At 46.6% G+C, this 19,981-nt stretch overlaps 1 protein-coding gene across 1 annotated transcript in view; it reads left to right on the forward strand.

Moving 5' to 3' along the window:
- The window catches only part of FSTL4 (follistatin like 4), a 288,892-nt gene that overhangs the window by 39,045 nt on the left and 229,866 nt on the right, over positions 1 to 19,981 (forward strand). The window contains exon 5 of the mRNA XM_006166916.2: positions 17,623 to 17,871. Within this exon, the coding sequence (XP_006166978.1) occupies positions 17,623 to 17,871 (249 nt within the window). The remainder of the gene's footprint in view (positions 1 to 17,622; positions 17,872 to 19,981) is intronic.

Raw genomic sequence — 19,981 nt, forward strand, 5'->3', positions numbered from 1 at the left:
AGATGTCTCACACTCAGCTCGGTCTTTCGATTTCTTTTATTGAAAGTGGTTCAGAGGGAGTTGGTCACTGACCTTGTATTTGTTGCCAGCCACGTGGATACATTGAAGAAAGCACTGACCCTCAGGGTGCCTTCTCTGGGTTTAGAGGTAGAAGATGATGACACAGAGCATTGATGACAAATGTGTCCATTTTCTTTTTTTCCTTCGCTGCATCCCATTTGTAGACTTCTCCTTACGGTTGAAGTTGGTGTGATAGGACTGGTTATTTGCTGTAAACAAGCAGGTGGGCTCAGGAAAATGAACATAGGCTCTCTGGAAATAGCTAGACCTATCCCAGGGCTCTTCCCCAGCAGGGACTGTTCTTATACCCCTCGCCAAAGGGTTATAAGGAAGGGTGTTGAAAATAATACCCCTGTATTTAGCACAAAGTTTTTCATTTGTTTGTTTTTGATTTTTAGTGAGAGCTCATGTGCTCACCAGAGAGAGAGAAAGAAAATGAGAAATCACCTCCCAGGAGGTATGGCCATGCCACAATCCCTTCTCCTTTGTTCTCCTTTGGGGATTTTAGACATGTGAACACACACTTGCTTGGCCTAATTTTCAAGTCACCAAGTCTGGGACTTGAACCACAAAGTTGGTCATGTAGGATCCAGCACCTTAACCTCCACACCACCTGCTGGCCCCTCAAAGTATGTTTTTTAATTATTGGGTTCCATTTCTTAAAGTCATAATTTGCCTTCTGCCTCTGGAAATATGATAGACAAATACTTTTTAAATCCTTTTAAGAACTGACAGGCTGGTGAGAAGGAGTATTTAGAGGCTAAAAAAGCAAGTGACCTCAGGAACCTAGGACGTACATCAGCAGTGATGCCAACTTTTCCGTGAGGGCTTTTGTCAAACTAGGTGGACTTTAGCTTTATTTGCACACCCTCTATAATTCAGGGTACTGGGGGTAAATCCCAGGGTTTTTTTCTAGGTGAACATATTTAGAAATTTCCCCTTCCTACATAAACCTGATTCCCTCAAGGGTTATATTTCTAGTGTTAAGGTGAGCATGAAAGAAACCCACCCAGTCCCAAGGAACTTGTCTCAAATCTTGGCACCACGTAGAGACAGAACACATACCCTAATAATATATAACTATGCGTTGATCTCTATAAGGAATTGTAATTCATATGTAAACTATCTAGGTATCTGAAAAATCCCAAACAAAATTTAGTTTAATCCAGAAAGGTGGAGTCTTTGGGTACCTGGCACTATCAACAAGAGCCCATATCCAAACTATATCTCCAAAAATTTTACAGGCTGATTTCTGGGCAATATGAGCTCTTTTAAAAAAATATGTAAGTATTTTGGGACCAGCAGTTAGCGTAATGGCTATGTCTCTGGACTCCCACGTAGTCAGCCGCAATTCAAGTCCCAGACCCAGTGTCTTAAACTCACGCCGAGCATGTGTGCATGCGTGCCCAAGATCCCAAGAGGAGAATGGAGGAGAAGGGATTGCGGCGTGGCCATCCCCCCTTGAGGGGGTGATTTCTTGCTCTCTGTCTCTCTTTATCTCTCTTGTCTTTCTGTCAAGCGCAGGCACCCTATAGCAAAAACCTCTCAAAAAAATATATATATATAAGTATTTCAAAATACCACAAGAAAAACTACCAGGTAAGAACCAGAATGGTATATAAATAGAATAATGACACAGTACATAAAATATGTATTTTTAATATTTTTAATTGAGGATATGATAGAAAATCAAAAGGTTATACAAGTGACCAGTTTTCTTTGTGAAGAATTAAGAACTTCTAGACACAAAAATTCAAAATTACAAACTCAGTGCAAAAATTAGAAATAGATGAAGAGAGAATTTGGAAGTTGGAAGATGGGTTTACAGAAATTACACAGAATGCAGCATAGAAGGAAAACTCACAACATGTTTCTAATCAGCATACCTATAAAGGGGAGAGGGGAGAAATTATAGAGTAGAAATAATATTCAGTAAAAGATGGTTAAGAATTTTCAAGAATTGATGAAAAATTCTCACTTTCAGGTAACTTCATTAATTAGAAACAGAATAAATGCAAAAAAATAATATTTATATCATAGAGAAACTGCAGAAAACCCAAGAAATCTTAAAGTTATCCAAAAATCACAGGTAGATTATCTACAAAGGAATGAGAAGGCTGTCAGGTAGCTTTATTTATTTTATTTTATTTTTTTTTTTTTTGTGATAGGACTGGTTATTTGCTGTAAACAAGCAGGTGGGCTCAGGAAAATGAACATAGGCTCTCTGGAAATAGCTAGACCTATCCCAGGGCTCTTCCCCAGCAGGGACTGTTCTTATACTCCTCGCCAAAGGGTTATAAGGAAGGGTGTTGAAAATAATACCCCTGTATTTAGCACAAAGTTTTTCATTTGTTTGTTTTTGATTTTTAGTGAGAGCTCATGTGCTCACCAGAGAGAGAGAAAGAAAATGAGAAATCACCTCCCAGGAGGTATGGCCATGCCACAATCCCTTCTCCTTTGTTCTCCTTTGGGGATTTTAGACATGTGAACACACACTTGCTTGGCCTAATTTTCAAGTCACCAAGTCTGGGACTTGAACCACAAAGTTGGTCATGTAGGATCCAGCACCTTAACCTCCACACCACCTGCTGGCCCCTCAAAGTATGTTTTTTAATTATTGGGTTCCATTTCTTAAAGTCATAATTTGCCTTCTGCCTCTGGAAATATGATAGACAAATACTTTTTAAATCCTTTTAAGAACTGACAGGCTGGTGAGAAGGAGTATTTAGAGGCTAAAAAAGCAAGTGACCTCAGGAACCTAGGACGTACATCAGCAGTGATGCCAACTTTTCCGTGAGGGCTTTTGTCAAACTAGGTGGACTTTAGCTTTATTTGCACACCCTCTATAATTCAGGGTACTGGGGGTAAATCCCAGGGTTTTTTTCTAGGTGAACATATTTAGAAATTTCCCCTTCCTACATAAACCTGATTCCCTCAAGGGTTATATTTCTAGTGTTAAGGTGAGCATGAAAGAAACCCACCCAGTCCCAAGGAACTTGTCTCAAATCTTGGCACCACGTAGAGACAGAACACATACCCTAATAATATATAACTATGCGTTGATCTCTATAAGGAATTGTAATTCATATGTAAACTATCTAGGTATCTGAAAAATCCCAAACAAAATTTAGTTTAATCCAGAAAGGTGGAGTCTTTGGGTACCTGGCACTATCAACAAGAGCCCATATCCAAACTATATCTCCAAAAATTTTACAGGCTGATTTCTGGGCAATATGAGCTCTTTTAAAAAAATATGTAAGTATTTTGGGACCAGCAGTTAGCGTAATGGCTATGTCTCTGGACTCCCACGTAGTCAGCCGCAATTCAAGTCCCAGACCCAGTGTCTTAAACTCACGCCGAGCATGTGTGCATGCGTGCCCAAGATCCCAAGAGGAGAATGGAGGAGAAGGGATTGCGGCGTGGCCATCCCCCCTTGAGGGGGTGATTTCTTGCTCTCTGTCTCTCTTTATCTCTCTTGTCTTTCTGTCAAGCGCAGGCACCCTATAGCAAAAACCTCTCAAAAAAATATATATATATAAGTATTTCAAAATACCACAAGAAAAACTACCAGGTAAGAACCAGAATGGTATATAAATAGAATAATGACACAGTACATAAAATATGTATTTTTAATATTTTTAATTGAGGATATGATAGAAAATCAAAAGGTTATACAAGTGACCAGTTTTCTTTGTGAAGAATTAAGAACTTCTAGACACAAAAATTCAAAATTACAAACTCAGTGCAAAAATTAGAAATAGATGAAGAGAGAATTTGGAAGTTGGAAGATGGGTTTACAGAAATTACACAGAATGCAGCATAGAAGGAAAACTCACAACATGTTTCTAATCAGCATACCTATAAAGGGGAGAGGGGAGAAATTATAGAGTAGAAATAATATTCAGTAAAAGATGGTTAAGAATTTTCAAGAATTGATGAAAAATTCTCACTTTCAGGTAACTTCATTAATTAGAAACAGAATAAATGCAAAAAAATAATATTTATATCATAGAGAAACTGCAGAAAACCCAAGAAATCTTAAAGTTATCCAAAAATCACAGGTAGATTATCTACAAAGGAATAAGAAGGCTGAAAGGTAGCTTTATTTATTTTATTTATTTTTTTTTTTTTTTGAGAAGGCTGTCAGGTAGCTTTATTTATTTTATTTTATTTTTTTTTTTTTGAGAGAGAGATTTTTGCTATAGGGCATATATACTCACCAGAGAGACAGACGGAAAACAAGAAATCACACTCCAGGAGGGATAACCACACCATAATCCCTTCACCTTCATTCTCCTCTTGGAATTTTGAACATGCACACGCAGACGCCCAGCATGGGTTTTAATCCACCGAGTCCAGGACTTGAACCACAATTGACTACATGGGCGTCCAGTAACATAACCATTATACCATCTGCTGGTTCCAAGACTGTTAGGTTAATTTTTAACAACAATGGAAGCGAAAGGACAAAGTAACAAAATGCCTATCAAGTGAAAGGGGAAAAAATTCATGCACCATGCACATGGAAAATAATGACGTGGCATAAATAATTTTTTTTTCAATTGTCAAAGGGTGCATGTATTCACTAGTGTGAGAGAAAAGCCCAACCAATATGGTATGGTAACACCACAACCGTTTTTCCCCAATTTCTCCCTCCTATTAGGATTTGGGGCATGCGTGCACATACACCCTGCATGTTTTTCAACCTGCTGAGACTGAGATTCAAACTGTGGTCAGGCATGTGGGATCTGGCTCCCAATGCATTACACTTAACCACTGCACTACTAGATCAGCCCATATATGAGTCTTTAAAATGAAGATGAAACGGATATTTTAGGCAAACATAATTAAGAGAATTTGAGCTATACGAAGTAATTGTAAGGAATACAGATAGAATTAATATACAATATTGTCATACCAGAAAATAAGTCATAGGAGTTTATGTTTCCAAGGTTCTTTATGTGGAAATTGAAACTATTGATTAGTTTTAGACTGTGGCTTAATTATACATTTTTTAAATGTGAGATAAACAATAAAATACCAAAGAGCTTTTTTTTTTTTTTACTTTTTTTTAAAGTTTTTTGTTTGTCCATTTTGTTTTGTTTTGCCACAGGGTACATGCACTTGCTGGAGAGAGAGGCACTGTCTTAAAGAGGGAAAGTAAGAAATCACTCCCCAGGGGGTGTGGCCATACCACAATCCCTCCTCCTCCATTCTCCTCTTGGGACTCTGGGCACACGTGCACATGCACCTAGCATGATTTTCAAGGGTTTATGTCCAGGACTCAAACCACAGTCAGTCATGTGGGAGTCCAGTGCCATAACCACCATGCTACCTGCTGGGCCCCCCAAAAGAGCATATTTTAATTTTTATATGAGTACAAAAACAAAAACAAAAACAAACAAACAAAAAAACTAAAAGAGACGAAGTATTTTTTCCAAAATAAGGAAATGAAAGAAAGAGGCCCACAGAAAAAAAAAAAAGCAATTATCCACCTAATTTAGATTATCTAAATAAATAATGGTAGGTGTATATAATGGCTCTTAAAAGTAATAATATAATGAACTATTATTATATGCAAAGATGTGGATTAAAAAAACAGTGTAAGAACAAATGAAGTAAGTCTCAGATGAATAATACAGCATGACTCACTTGCATAAAGTTCAGAAACATGCAAGGCAAACAGCATATTGCATAGAAGTACAAAAGGGAGGTAAAACTACAAAGAAAAGCAAAAAGATAATAAACACAAAATGCAAAGTAATCGTTACCTCTACTTGGAAATGAGGGAATGGAATTGGAAAGAGACAAATGAGAGATTTCAAAATTAACGACACCGTTCTTTTCCTTTAAATGCATAGCTGAGTCCATGGTTAGTCACTGTACTGCCGTGCTGTGCTGTCCGCAGGTACAGAGGTATTCTTGGTAATCTGCTCACTACATAATAAGAGTAATTCCAATATTGATCGTTACTTGAATTTATTTTTTCTGTGATATGAAATATGCTTTCAATGTTACTGCATTCCAGGTGGATAGCCAGTGGTCTCTGCATCATTTATCGAATTGCCATCTTTTTCCTTGCAATGGTCACCCTCGTCATGCACAGAATTTTCACATACATTGTGATTTATTTCTGGATCCTCTCTTCTATTTTATTGCCAAATCTCTAGGCATTCATTTGTCTCTTTCCAGCTTATTATCATATTGATTTTATCACAGCCGCGTTAGAGTTTGATGTTCCATTATCTGGTAAGGCGTACCCCCCTTCACTACTCATTTTCTTATTTTTCCTGGTTATCTGAGGGCTCTCGTTCTTTAAAATGAACTTTAGAACATTTTATCCAATTGTAAAAGGATTGCATTCAATTTGTACATTTATGGGAATGTCGTCTCACCTAAGATGAAGAAATGTCTTTGCGTTTGCTCAAATATTTTTTATGACCTCACTAGGATTTTATAGTCTTTTTCATATAGGTCCTGTGGCTTTCTTGTCAAATGTATTCATAAATACTTTATGGTTTTTGCCATTATTATGAGTGGGCTATTCTTCTCTTATAAGTTTCTAATTATTTATTGCTAGCATAAAGAAGAATGATTAATTTGGGCACTTTTATTATCTGTCTAACTTCTTTATCATGGTTCTCTTATAATATTAATATTTTTCACTGGAGTCTTGGTTTTCTAAGTGGGCACATATATAATCAGCAAAAAAATGGTGGTTATTAGTTGTCTTTCTTTTTCAAATGTTAATAATTATTTTATTGTCTTTTTATACTTCCTTTTTTGATAAAAAAAAATGGTGATAACTTAATATCCTTGTCTGGCTCTTGATTTTAACTGGAAACACTTAGGAATTAGCTATTCAGTATGACATCCTTAAATACTTTTTTCTTATTCCTATTTCCTGAAAGTTTGTATTTGGGGAGGGCACTGAACTCTCACATGGCTGACCATGGCTCAAGTCCCAGACCTGGTGGCTTGCTTTCTCACTTTCCCTCTATCTCTCTGGTGAGCACACATGACCTCTAACAAATTTTAAAATAATGGACAAAAATTAAGTAAATAAATTTGTAAACATTTTTTCAAAAAAAGTTTTTATTTGGAATGATTATTATATCTTAAGGCTTCTTTTTGTCTCTGTTTTTGCTCTATGTTTTGAGATAAGTCCTCTACCTGATCATTACTCATTTGAGTATGAATATCATTTTCCTCTTAAATAACTCTGATCTTCTTTTGGCTCAAAAATAGCAGTTGTCTTAAAAACTCTCATGGTAATGTGCTTGATTCTCCTAGAGTTTCGATATTTTGTTGTCACCATCTCAGCATCTCTAATTCTGGCCATTCTTCCTCCCTGTGGAGGCTGGACCTCCTAATGTAGGTGATTTCTTTTCCATCGTGTGCTCACTGGGGCTGAAGTACCGTACACAGTCATAGTCTCACAGAGTTTCTGCCCGGCCACTTGCTGACTATGGACGTCTTATGGGAGTAGGTCGGTTGTCAGATCCCTATGGGGACACATGGAGGAAGCCTCCTACTCTCTGGTCTCCATGTGCTTTTTGAGTCTCAGAGAGCAGACCCAGCTTCTCTATCCATCCATCCGAGAACCTGACTCCCAGACCCCTCAGGCCTACCTGCCTAAGGCTTCAGCACCTCCTTGGCTCAACAGGCCAGAGAATTGGAGTTGAGATTAGAATAAATGGAAGTTTGTATTTAAATTGATACTAAGCTTTGTCTTAAAGTTATCCAGTAGAGGGCCAGAAGGTGGCATGGTGGTTAAAGTGCTAGACTCCCAAATGGTTGACCATGGTTCGTATCTCAGACCCAGCGTATTGAGAATCATATGGCAGGGCGTGTGTGTGTGTGTGTGTATGTGTGTGTGTGCCCATATGCCAAGAGGAGAATGGGGAGAAGGGATTGTGGCATGGCCATCCTCCCTGGAGGGTGATTTCTCACTCTTCCTCTCTCTGTCTTTCTCTGTCTCTCTCCAGCAAGCACACACGCCCTATGGCAAAAACCTGAAAAAAGGGAAAAAAAAATTCCGGTGGCTATTTTATGACTGATAATCCCATTGAGAGAAAAGGGCAGATCTTTTAGAGGAGAAATTAGCACCCTACTGATTAGAAAATAGTCATTTTTGTGCTAATCTTCGATATTTTAATTGAATTCTTGTATTTCCTTTAAAAATATTATCAAGAAGAACACACTGTTGTTGTAAGATACGTCCATGACAAGTGATCTAGCCAAGGTGCGGTGTAGACCCAGGGGCAGCCCTTGAACAGCGGGTGAAGAGCCCTAGAAGAATTTAGCATCTCTCTGTGCTTGTAAGTCTCAAGAGGCGGTGAGCATCACAGTGGCTCATGCTGAGTGGCTTCATAATAATCCTGGAAATAATTGGAGGCAGCCTGAGATGTCATGGCCTTGAATCATTAGTTGGTGGAAAAGCAGGAAAGAGCCCACGTAATGGGGCGTCAGGAAGACAGCGAAGCTCCGCCAGGAGCGGCAACATCTGGTGCCCCTAGCTCAGAGATGGAAGGAGCCCCGAGGAGCTAGAGAATGCGACACGGGAGCTTGGCACCTGGAAGAAAAATGAGGGGTCTGGTGTCAGGGAAGAAGACAGATGCAAGCTGAAGAGGCTTTAGGCAAAGAAACGGAACACGGGGATAGGAATATATTTGGAAGAAGTGCTCTAAAACAAAACCATTTTGTAAGAGAAACTCTCCCAAGGGCAAAAATCCTATTGCACTTCACATTTTTATGCAGCTAAGAGAGGTCTCTGAAATAACCCTTCCAAAGCCAGTTGCGATAACTTGATAGGGAAAGCGGAAAAAGGAAAAGGTTTTTTAGTTTTATTTTAGCCAAAAAGGTATCCAAGTTAAAGCACAGGCTCCAAGGGGCCCGGTGATGGCTCAGTGGTAACACAATTGGATTCACATAGCACAAGTCCTGGGTTTGTGTCCCGGGACCTCCTTGAACACACCAGGCACACACGCATGTCTTTGATCTAAGCCAGCTAAGAGTGGGGGCAGATCACAGTGTGGCAACTCTGTTGGGGGGGCCCTCACTCTCTTCTTTCTGTGTGTGTGTGTATGTGTGTGTGTGTGTATGTGTGTGTGTGTGTGTGTGTGTGTAATGGAAGATGTAAATTAGCTTAATCCTAAATTCATAGATGTGAGATGATCTCTATCTCAAGGGATCCCTACACAGCCCTCTCATTCTCATTAAGAAAACAGGCTCAGCTCCAGCAGATGGCATAATGGTTATATCGCTTGACTCCCATGTCATTGATGGTGGTTCAAGTCCCAGACCCAGCGGCTAAAAAAACTCAAAACCCTTTGCTCTAGAGCACATGTGCATGCGTGCCCAAAATCCTGAAAGGAGGAGAAGGGATTGCAGTGTGGCCATCCCCTTGGGGGGTGTGATTTCTATTTTTCTGTCTCTCTGTCTCTGTGTGCAGTGAGCACATGCACCCTATAGCCAAAATATCTCTCTCAAAAAAAAAAAAAAAAGAAAGAAAAGAAAAGAAAAGAAAAGAAAACAAACAGGCTCATGGGATGGCAGGTGAAGTGGTGGTTAAGGCACTGGATTCCTACATGGATGACTACAGTTCAAGTCCTGGACCTGGCAGCTTGCTTTTTCACTTTCCCTTTCTCTCTTCCTCTCTCTCATCAAGTTAAAAACTAAGAGTAATAATAATGAATAAAATTATTTTTATTTTTTTAAAGGGAAAGAAAGAAAGAAAACAGGCTCACATGTGAAAGAAACTCACCTTATAGAAGCCAGATCCCCACTCTTCCAACTCTCCATCTGCCACCTGTGTCTTTAAAACCATCCATCTCCAGCCAGATGATCTAGGGTCTCTGCAATGTCTTCATCAGATTCAGTCTCGCAGCTGACGTGTTCCACAGTCTGCCAGGCCCCATGCTGAGCTCTGAGTGTAAGAGCACTGGAGCCAGGATCTGGCCCTGAAACCACCCCACGCTGGCCTGGAGCTCTGAGTGGCTATGAAGGCTGTGACCCTGATGGCCCTGCCGGGGGCCTGCCATTCTGCCTGAGGAGCTGGGGAGCAGGACACCCTCACTTCTATGAGGAGTAGGGCTGAGTGCTGGCAAGCAGCCAAAAAAAGCCTCAGCTGCCTGGGAGCCTCCTTTAAGTTAAGGGTGCCTGCAGGAGGCCTGGGGGAAGCTCTTCACTCACAGCAGAGGCCAACGCCCAGCGCAGAGGGCTCCCGGAGGAGGAGAAGCAATCAGACCTGCTAAGCCAGGGACATTTGCAAAACATGCTGGAGTCAGGGCCTGGGGCCAAGTGCCTTTGAAACCCAGCTCTGGGTAGTTGGCAGATCAGGGACCTAGGCCTATGTGACACTGCCTTCAGGTGCTGAGTGGCACCTGCCCAGCTTGTAGGCAAATCAGTTCAGGTCGCTTTGCCCTGAGAAGATGTGGAGGCTGGCAGAGATTCCATGGGTCAAGCAAATCCTTGAGGCAAGAGAAACTGCAAGGGAAGCATTTCCTTAGGATATTGGGAAGCATGCTATTTTGGGTCTGCCTTTTAAAATCAGCCGATGGTTTCAAGATGAATATGTTCACCTTTCCATGAATGCTGGCCTCCTAAAACAGTAAGTGTTCCACGCTCGTGAGCACTTGAGTCAGTACGACCAAATGGCTTTTTTTCTGGTCTGGTTTGGTCAGTCTTTTCACTAATTCGGAATGTCTGAATTGAACATTTACTATGTGCCAGACTTGTTATGTGAGTGGTCTCATTCCATCCTCAAGCAGTCCTATAAGGGACAGACCATTGCTATTCTCATTTTTGAAGGAGAGGGTAGGATCACACAGCAGTGCGAGGAACACAGAACTGGCGGATCCCAGGGTGTGCCCAGCTGGGTCAGTCCTGAGTGTTCCTGCAGCACTCGCCCAGGCCCAGCCGTGCTGCGTCACCAGCTCAGCACAAGCCTCTGCTCCGATTCCTCCTTTCTCGGTGCCACTGGTGTCATTCCTAGAGGAGAGCCCTCTTAGTGAAGCTGTGTTAGGTGGCTTGGGGCCTCGCATTCCTTCCCTTTTTTTGGAGGGGGGACAGATCTTTTTGTGAGGCTGGGACTCCAAAAGAAAGAGATGCCCCAGATCGGAGGAAGGATGAGCGTCCTTGGTAGCCTCACGGGTGGCATCTGTCACCATGGCACTTCAGTGATGCTGAGGAAGTTATCCACATTTGGGATAAGGCACAGGGAGGGAACAGGTCCTCCCAGTGCTGTCCAGGAGCAGTTTAACAGACCCACCCAAGAACGAGTCACTGACCCAGGCCAGAGGGTCCCCACTTGGCTCAACTCACTGCTCACTTTGATTAAAGCCCCATACTGTGTTCATATCTGGCAAAGATGCTCATTAGTCTTTGCATGGGAAAAATTAACCCCAAACGTTAGGATTTTCTTACCTGTCCGCTCCTAACCACTTATGTGCCTGGTCTAGCCAGCTGGCCCTCCCTTCTTTTCCCAGTGCCCACACAGGCCCTCAGGTTCGCCCCTGAATGGGGTCACCCCTTAACAAGCTGAACAAATCTTCAATATGTTATCATGGGACTCATGTTTCATGTATATTTGAAAAGTATACTTAGACATTTGTGTTTGGTGTTTGTTCTACATCTGTGACCAGAAACAGCCACCCTAAAAAGCTCTGCCCAGGGACGCTGGATAATGTGGAGAAACTCGTTTGTGCTTTGGTTTGATATAAAAGCAGGTTAGATACCATCTCATTAGGCAAAATGGAGGCCTACTAACAGATGAAAGGGCTTCTCTCGGTGTTCCAGGCGTTTGACTTTGACTTCGTGGTTTATTTTGAAAACAGTTTGTCAGACAGTTTAGGATCTGTAAGCAGCTCACTTGACAGTTTATCTTAGCTTCTGGCGATGGGTAACCGTGCATTTTGTTAAGCTTTGGGACCTGGAGAATGGTCGAGTCTTTCAAAGCTGGTCAAACATCTGCCTTCATGAAGCACACAGGAGCCTTGGCTTATAGCTGAGCTCTGTGGTCGAGTATGAAATCACCCGTGGTCACCAGAAGGCTGCCACATCTGCCCAGCAGTCACCTGTCCTATTTCAGGTAAAATGTCATAGAGAGAGGCAGGGGGCTATGGAGGCGGGGGCACGTCATCATTAGGGGGAAGGGGTCTTACTATCCATGCTTGACAATGAGTGGCTTTTGGCTGCTGATCTGAGATCCACGTCGGGCTCCTTCTGCAGCCCTGTCATCCTCTGGCCTGCAGAGAAGTTGCTGAACAGGCCTCTGAGCCCTGCACACTAGTTCCAGGACATCCCAGGCCACTCCTTTGTCCCCTGCCCCACGTCTCTACCCTCTTCACATTCAGATCTCAGGTCAGATCTCACCTCTTCCAGAGGCTTCCCTGATCACCCCGTTAAAGTTTCCCCAGGGCAAGCCTTTGCCAGTCCCCTGTTGTCTTGTTTATGCGTTTGCCAGCCCTACACCAGCCTACGTGTGTGTCTCCCTACACCATGACATAAGTGCCCTGAGGACGACATCCTAGCCTATGTCGTGTCCTCAGCACCTAGGGCCAGGTCTGGTGCATGGCGGGTGCAAGACGGATAGGTGGACGGAGAGCTGCCTGTTGTCCCCACCTCAAACCTAGAAGTAAACATGGCATTGGACTAGAGAGCAGGGTCTCTGCCTGGCTCTCCCCCAGACCCGAACTCTGCAGCTGCATATAGCCACATAGATATGAGGGACTCCCGGCCGATCAGACACTCTCCGGACGCCCTTGGGCATGATAGGGGATGTAAGTTGTCTTGGAGCAGGGCAGAGTGCTGGGACAGTTGCCTCCAGCCCCTGTGACTCGCTCCACATATCTGCACATCCTGTGCATGGAAGGCTCTCCCACAGATGAGCCATCCCCTCCAAGGCTTTAAGGATCCCAGCCATGACCCCGGGTAAGGATGTAGCTCCCTGGTGTAAGGGTGCAGTCCCTGTGGGTCGGCGCCAATGCACAGAAAAGAAAGTGTCTAATCCATGTGTAAGGGGTTCTGTCAGTCTGTGGTGGGCATCTGGGTCCTGTCCAAGTACAGGCTGGGAACAGGTGCTTGGCTGGGGTGTGTGGAGGGCGGTAGGTGAAGATCTTGAGATTTTGGTGCCATGCCTGCGGCCTCTGGTCTTCCTCATCCCTGCCTTTCCTTTGTCAGCCTCCATAGAGCCATCACCTCTCTGGTTCTATGGTGGGGCAGAGTGAGGTTGTAGGGATTTGGCCCCAGGTCCTCACTGGGGGCACTGACAGCCTCTAGGAGGCCTAAGCAGTACTTCCATCTGCGATCTGGAGTGGACACCTCCCAAGGCCTCATCAGGGCAAAGGTGTATGTGTTTGGGGGACCCCACCAATAATCGGGCTGAAGATGAGGTTCCAGAAACAGAAAAACTGCATGGACAAAGCACGCCAGCAGGCAGTTAGCATCCCAAGGTGGAAAAGCTGGTAGATGTCCCTTCATGTGTCATTTGAGGTGCCATCCCCGAGGAGGGTGCACTCATTGGTTTATTCTGGGCCAAGGAACCAGTAAGGGACTAAGGCAGAGTGTGAGGGCAAGACGACCCAACGTCTGTGCTCCTGGACGTGGTCGGCCGGAGACCTGGACAGTGCTCCCCACTCTGTGTGGCTGAGGGATCCGAGGATTCACCCTCCTTGGACGCCCTGAATTTATGGCAGTCCCTGTCTGTGGCGTTCTCACTGAGACTCCTCATCCGACTCCCAGAGGAAGTCTTTAGGACCAACTGGTACAATGGCCTTGTTGCTCCGGCCGCCATAACGTTAATGTCACAATGCCCATTTCTGACCGTGTTCAGTAAATTTAATTAGTGTTGGAAAGCAGCTTATTTGGCAAGATGATCAGGTTTTAACCTGGGTGAGTGGCCTTCTTTATGACTGTAATTAAGCGCATTATATCTTTTCTGTGCATTGTGGCTGTCCTCGTGGATATTGTAGGTGGTCACTGGTGGTCTCACTTGGTTACCTTTCCCATTACGTTTTATCATCATCCTGCTAGGAGCAGGGAAGTCATTCTGCTTCAATGATGAGGGAGAAGTGGTGACGAGGGGCTTGTTTAATGAAGAACCAGCCCTTGGTCAGTGTCTCTGTGGCCCTGGACCACATTCCAGGTCTGCCCCTGCCCAGGGTGTCCTCAGCTCTCCATAGGGCCTGCTGTCAACAGCCCGTGCGAGGGCAAACGCAGGGCTTTGAAGCCACTTTTGCCTTAATCGCAAATAATTAGGAATCAAATATTCACCTACAGTCAATTTGCATGTCAGAGAGAACCTGAGTGATCCTGACAGCTTCATGGCCACAGGTTGGCACAGGTGTTTTCTCAGCACTGCCCCTCAGAGCACAGCCTATGGGGAAGGCCATGGAGCCATACCTGCAGGCCGATGCACGGTGGGCATGTCACGCTGGTCCTCAGAGGTGCTCACAAGCTGGGTGTGAGGGCATCTCAGAGGAGGGGGACAGGTAGGGTGGTTCTACCGTGTCCCTGTCCACAGTGAGCTAGCTTTGGCCAGGTGGTCTCTGAGCCCCTTCCCTCTCTGCGTCTCCAGGACTTCAGTTCTCATTACCCCAGAAGGCCCCATCTCCACAGACATATGCCCCCTTCATACCTCCATCCTCCTGTGCCTCCCTGCTCCTCTTGGAGGAGGTGAGGGGAGAGGGACCCTCAGAGGCTCCCTGCATAGGACCCCTGCACCTCTCCCATCTCAGCCCTAACCTGGTGTTTGGGCAGCCCCACTAAAGAGCATTAAGGAGATCAGTTCTTAAAAGTATGGCATTGCTTAAAACCTGAGTGTAGGCCAGCAGGTGGCATAGTGGTTAAGGCACTGGACTCCCACATGGCTTACCATGGTTTAAGTTCTGGACCCAGAGGCTTGAAACTCACACCAGGCACGTGTGGGTGTATGCCCAAAATCCTGAGAGAAGAATAGAGAAGGGATTGTGATGTGGCCTCCCCTCTCCCCGGGGAGGGGCGATTTCTCAGTTTCTGTCTCTCTGTTTCTTTCTGTCTCTCCACCAAGCAAACATGTCCTATGGCAAAAATCTCTCTAAAAATAACATAAAATAAAATAAGCCCGAGTGTACTGGGGCATGTGAGGCCAAAGGTCCAGCATCAATGGGACCTCCTGAGGCCAGAGAGTAGGGCGAAGTGGGGCAGACACTCTGGGAAGGGCGATTCAGAGAGGGGACCGTTGGACGCACCTCGCAGGGGACATGGAGCCCTCTGAGGGTGAGCCCGAGCTGACAGCCGGAAGGAGAGCGTGAAGCAGGGCGGCTCAGCTGGAGCAAAGCCCGAGGCAGGTTCTTAGAGGCCACAGGCTCGGAGAGTTGGGCTCTGGGTCTTCAAAATGACAGTTTAGCGGTTCCCGTCCTGTCTGCACCTGGGAAGTTTATTAAAACAGAGATCCGACAGCAGTGCTTTATGTCCAGGCCCTGTCTTGGGAGAGAAACAAAGGCTGGTATTTTTAGAGCCTGTTAGTTTCTTCTAGTAGCCGCCAGCACTTTCCAGGGTAACCCATTTTCTAACAACCCAGGAGAATCCTGCCAATCAAACACACTGAGGCTAAGAGCAGTGGCAAAAACGGGCATGGAGACCTCCAGCCCGGACCTCCCGCTACGAAGCCTTCCCTGCTGGCCACTGGCTAGCCAGCACAGGAGGGCGTGCAGGGGGACCCCTAATGCCACCAGGCTTTCCCAGTGACATGCAGACAATTAGCAAGGTGGATAAAGGAGAGTCACACACCCCACTTAGGCTCCACACTTTTATACTGCCCAGAGGTATTCTGACCTTCTAGTTTATTACAAGTCAAGAAAAAAGTCAATATTTCTTAGCTGACCAAGGCTGGAAGAATTTAAATGAGTTATTGAATCAAGCAGTTAATCTGCCGATAACTGATTTTTCCCCCCTTTCAAATCTGTAGTGATGACAAGCTGACTTATCCAAAAACAAGAAAAGAAAGATTTTATTTTTTCCCCTTAGACATTTTAATCCCATAGGGTAGGAGCCGGAGGCTGAAAGTTCAGTGTGACTGCTGGGGCCATTCTGTCTTGCTGAGTATTTTGAAGAAGAGTTCATTAAAACTTAAAGCTAAGACGTCTGTGGCCATCAGATCTGTGCTGGTGTTTTCACTGCCTGCTTCTGATACGCCCTCGTCACTCTCGCCTGCCCTCTGCCACTGATGCCACGGGCCGCTGTCTGCTCCTCCAGACTCCTGCCGTGGACCGTGGCCTTGGTTATGGGTGCCCGTGTGCCTTTCCCTAGACCTGTCCTTTCAGAAGCCAGCCACTCTGCCAGCCAGCCTGCCCGCTTTGTGTGGGAGCTCTGGGCACCCCGGCCTAGATCCTTGTGGGTGTGTGCTGAGTACAGGGGACTGCCAAGCAGAATGATGGCCACCATTTCCAGGGCCTCTGCCATCTTGCCCATGGCCACTACCTTGTGCTAGAATGGACTGGGCAGTGGGAAAGGCTGGTGCTGGCTTTGCTGAGGGTGTGTGTCATGGAGAACCGTGTTCTCCCCAGAAGGAAACGCCAGCCTCTGGTTTCCCTGCCTAGGCTGCCCTCTGCCCTCACGCTGAACGCTCAGAGCAGACTTTCTCCCTAGGCTCCGCTATGGCTCCCCAGTGCCTGCAGTGTCATACCTAAATGCTTCCGCTTGGCTCTCTAAGTCTCCTAAAACACGCCCCCCTCAATACAGACACATCTACTCGCAGCGGGTCTCTCCAAGGCATGCAAATGTTACCTGCACTGCGGTTTGCCGAGCCGTGGCCCCAGGCCGCTGTGTCTGAGGAAGCCCTCCTCCTCTCAGTCTGCAGGCCCTCGGCTCTTTACCACCTCCACAACCCCCCTGTCCTCTCCATTTACTTCTCCAAAATGGCGCTCCTTGGCTCCCATGGCTCACTGCCTGAGCTTATCCCATGGCCTTTGTCCCCTTCAGTCCAGGTTGGGGTTTATCTCCATGCATGTCATCGCCTATGGACTGACAAAGTCAGAGGAAAGGGAGCCATGGCTTGTCCATCCCTGGGGCCCTTAAGGCTCCTAGCACACAGCCCGGCCTGAAGTCAGCACACGATAGAGGAGCAGGAAAAAGGAAGGGAATTACTTTTTTAAAGGCATTGACTTCACAGGCTCCTAGTCCAGGAGTTTGTCCCAGGGCCTGGGAACACTGCTGGCAGGCATTGTCCTCCCCCGTGAGGCACTCTGAGCACGGAATGGCTGGGCGCGCTCATTTTTCACCTCGCAGCGGGAAAAGTGAGTCAAAGGAAGAACCCTGCATTTGCTAAAAGCCCTCCCGTGGGTCCCAGGCTGGGCAGGTGAGGCCGAGCTATTTGGACTGAGTTGCTGTAAAACCTGAGCTCTGTCCTGCAGGACACCCTGTTGGCTGCCCCTTGTTGGAGGGACAGGGACTTATCAGGCACCCCGCGTCTCTGGGCCTCCCCTCAGGTCACCTCTATTTGCTGTGACTTGGACACACTACAAAGCCCTCACCCCAGCCCCCAGAGCTCGAGCCTGACCTCGGTGTTTCTGTGTTTGGCAGGACTTTCCGGCCACGCGGGGTTGCCAGCCTCCTGCGGGAGGAAGCTCTGCAGCCGCGGGAGCAGGTGCGTGCTCGGCGAGGAGACGGGAGAGCCCGAGTGCCGCTGCCTGGAGGCGTGCAGGCCCACCTACCTGCCTGTGTGTGGGTCCGATGGGAGGTTTTATGAAAACCACTGCGAGCTGCACCGTGCTGCTTGCCTGCTGGGGAAGAGGATCGTCGTCGTCCACAGCAAGGACTGCTTCCTCAAAGGTAGGAAAACGGCTTCTTGCTCTCTGCGTTCGGGTTTTGTGACGATCTCCTAATGCTCTTTTGACAAGTGACCCAGGTATGTGCAAAGGACGTGAAGGAGGGGAAGGCTGGTGCTTTGACAGACTGGCCTGGAGCGGCCTTTAGATGATGCATGATCAGAAACCCTTTTCCTCAGAGGAAGCCCCTCAGACAGGGGAACTTAGGGAGGTCTAACTAAATCCTGGCTGGTGCAGAAGGAGCGTCCATTAAGGACCAGCTGACGAGGTGTTACCCGAGTTTCCATGTGGTGGGATTTGCAAGGTGCTGACAGGGACCCCACCACCTCCCTGGACAGAGTCTCAGGAAGCAGAAGGCTGTGCTAGGCCCAGGCATACCCAGGTGGGCACCAGCTGCAGCTCCCAGCTGGTAGAGTCCTGAGCTCTGGCTGGAGCAGCTGCCAGTGGAAAATGAGCCCATGTCTTGCCAGTCCAGAGTGTCTCTGAGCAAGACAAGGAAGCCCCTGTGTGGGTGTCACAACATGTCCCTGGGGGACAGAGATTCAGCATTTGTTAGGATGGAGCGCAAAGAGAAGGGCAGTATTTGCCCCCCACCAGAGCTACAAGGCCAGGGACTATGGCTGTCCTGTGCACGCGTTTTACATTCCCAACACCTAGCACGGTGCCTTGCACCAAGAAGCTGCTCAGTGGTTCACAGGTGCAAGAAGAGGTAAGAGTTAGGATGTATGTTCAAGTGTTGATGTGCCCAGTAAATGGGGCATGCCGCAGCCTGGGAACTAGTGATACTTGTTATCCTGAGACCAGATGGCCACACGCGAGGAAATTAGGAAGCATATGGAGGGCGGGTGGGAACAGGCCACATAGACAGGGCTGGGGGGCATGGCAGCAGAAGAGCCCACTTGTGGTTGTGCAAGGTCAGAGACCTGCTTTGACGGGAGCAGGGAAGAATGGAGAAGGCTTGGGAGGGAGGTCTACCGCGTGCCTGCAGCACTGGTGAGGAGGGTACCGAGCTGCCGAGCCGTGAAGAGCTGGGCGCCGAGAGGGCAGGGGCAGAGCGCTCACTCTCACAGCTCCCAGCCTGAGAAAGGTGACACTCATGACACAGGGTGAGGGGAAGCCACAGCCTGGGAGCACAGGGATGTGCCTGTCGCCCCCCACCCTGGAGCCCCCTGCACTGCTCACTAGGCCACTCTCCACACTTGCTGGCTGGTGAGGGGGTGGGGCGGGGCCTGGCACGGGCCGGTCCCTGAGACAGCACGATTGGCCTATGATGGGAAAGGTCTTGGACACTTTCACAGCTGTGCTTACGACCCAGTGCTGAGGTGCTTCAGAAATCACGAGACATTATGGAAATGAGGCCAGGATGAGCCTTGGAAAACCGTCCTCGGTCTGGAAGCGCTGGCCAGCCACGTGCCAGTCGATCCCACAGCAACTGTGCGCACTAAAACACTTGACCAGTTGCTCCGGCTTTATTGGCCGTGCTGAATTTTATAGACTGATGTTCCATTCTCCGGTTTCCAATATCCCCCAAATTGCATCTTTCTAAAGGTTTTTATTTCTGCATCAGAGTGTACGCGGCCTCCCTCACCATCGGTTATTCAAACAGCATTTCTCATTTCACGCCAGGGAAAAAACAACCACCACAAAACCTGCCACGGTGAGGGATGATGGGGGGTGCTGGAGCGAGTGAGGGTGGGGGGCAGCCTCGAGCAGATTAGGGTTTGGTTCTGCTTCACGCTGATTGAATTTATCCACCAAAGCCTTCTGATACACTGAGTTTTCACAGATTTTTTGAATTCCCACCCACTTGGTATGGCATAGCTGCTCTCTTAAAGATCCCTATCAGGGACCAGCAGTTAGCGTAATGGCTATGTCGCTGGACTCCCACATAGTCGACCGCGGTTCACGTCCCAAACCCAGTGGCTTAAAACTCATGCCAGGCGTGTGTGCGTGCGTGCCCAAGACCCCAAGAATGGAAGAGAAGGGATTGCAGCGTGGCCATCCCCCCTGGGGGATGATTTCTTGCTTTCTGTCTCCCTGTCTCTCTGTCTCTCTCCATCTTTCTGGTGAATGCATGCACCCTATAGCAAAAAACTCTCAAAAAAAAAAAAAAA

The sequence above is a fragment of the Tupaia chinensis genome, unplaced genomic scaffold (genome assembly GCF_000334495.1).
Source record: "Tupaia chinensis unplaced genomic scaffold, TupChi_1.0 Scaffold144346_1, whole genome shotgun sequence".
In the NCBI taxonomy this organism is placed as follows: domain Eukaryota; kingdom Metazoa; phylum Chordata; class Mammalia; order Scandentia; family Tupaiidae; genus Tupaia; species Tupaia belangeri.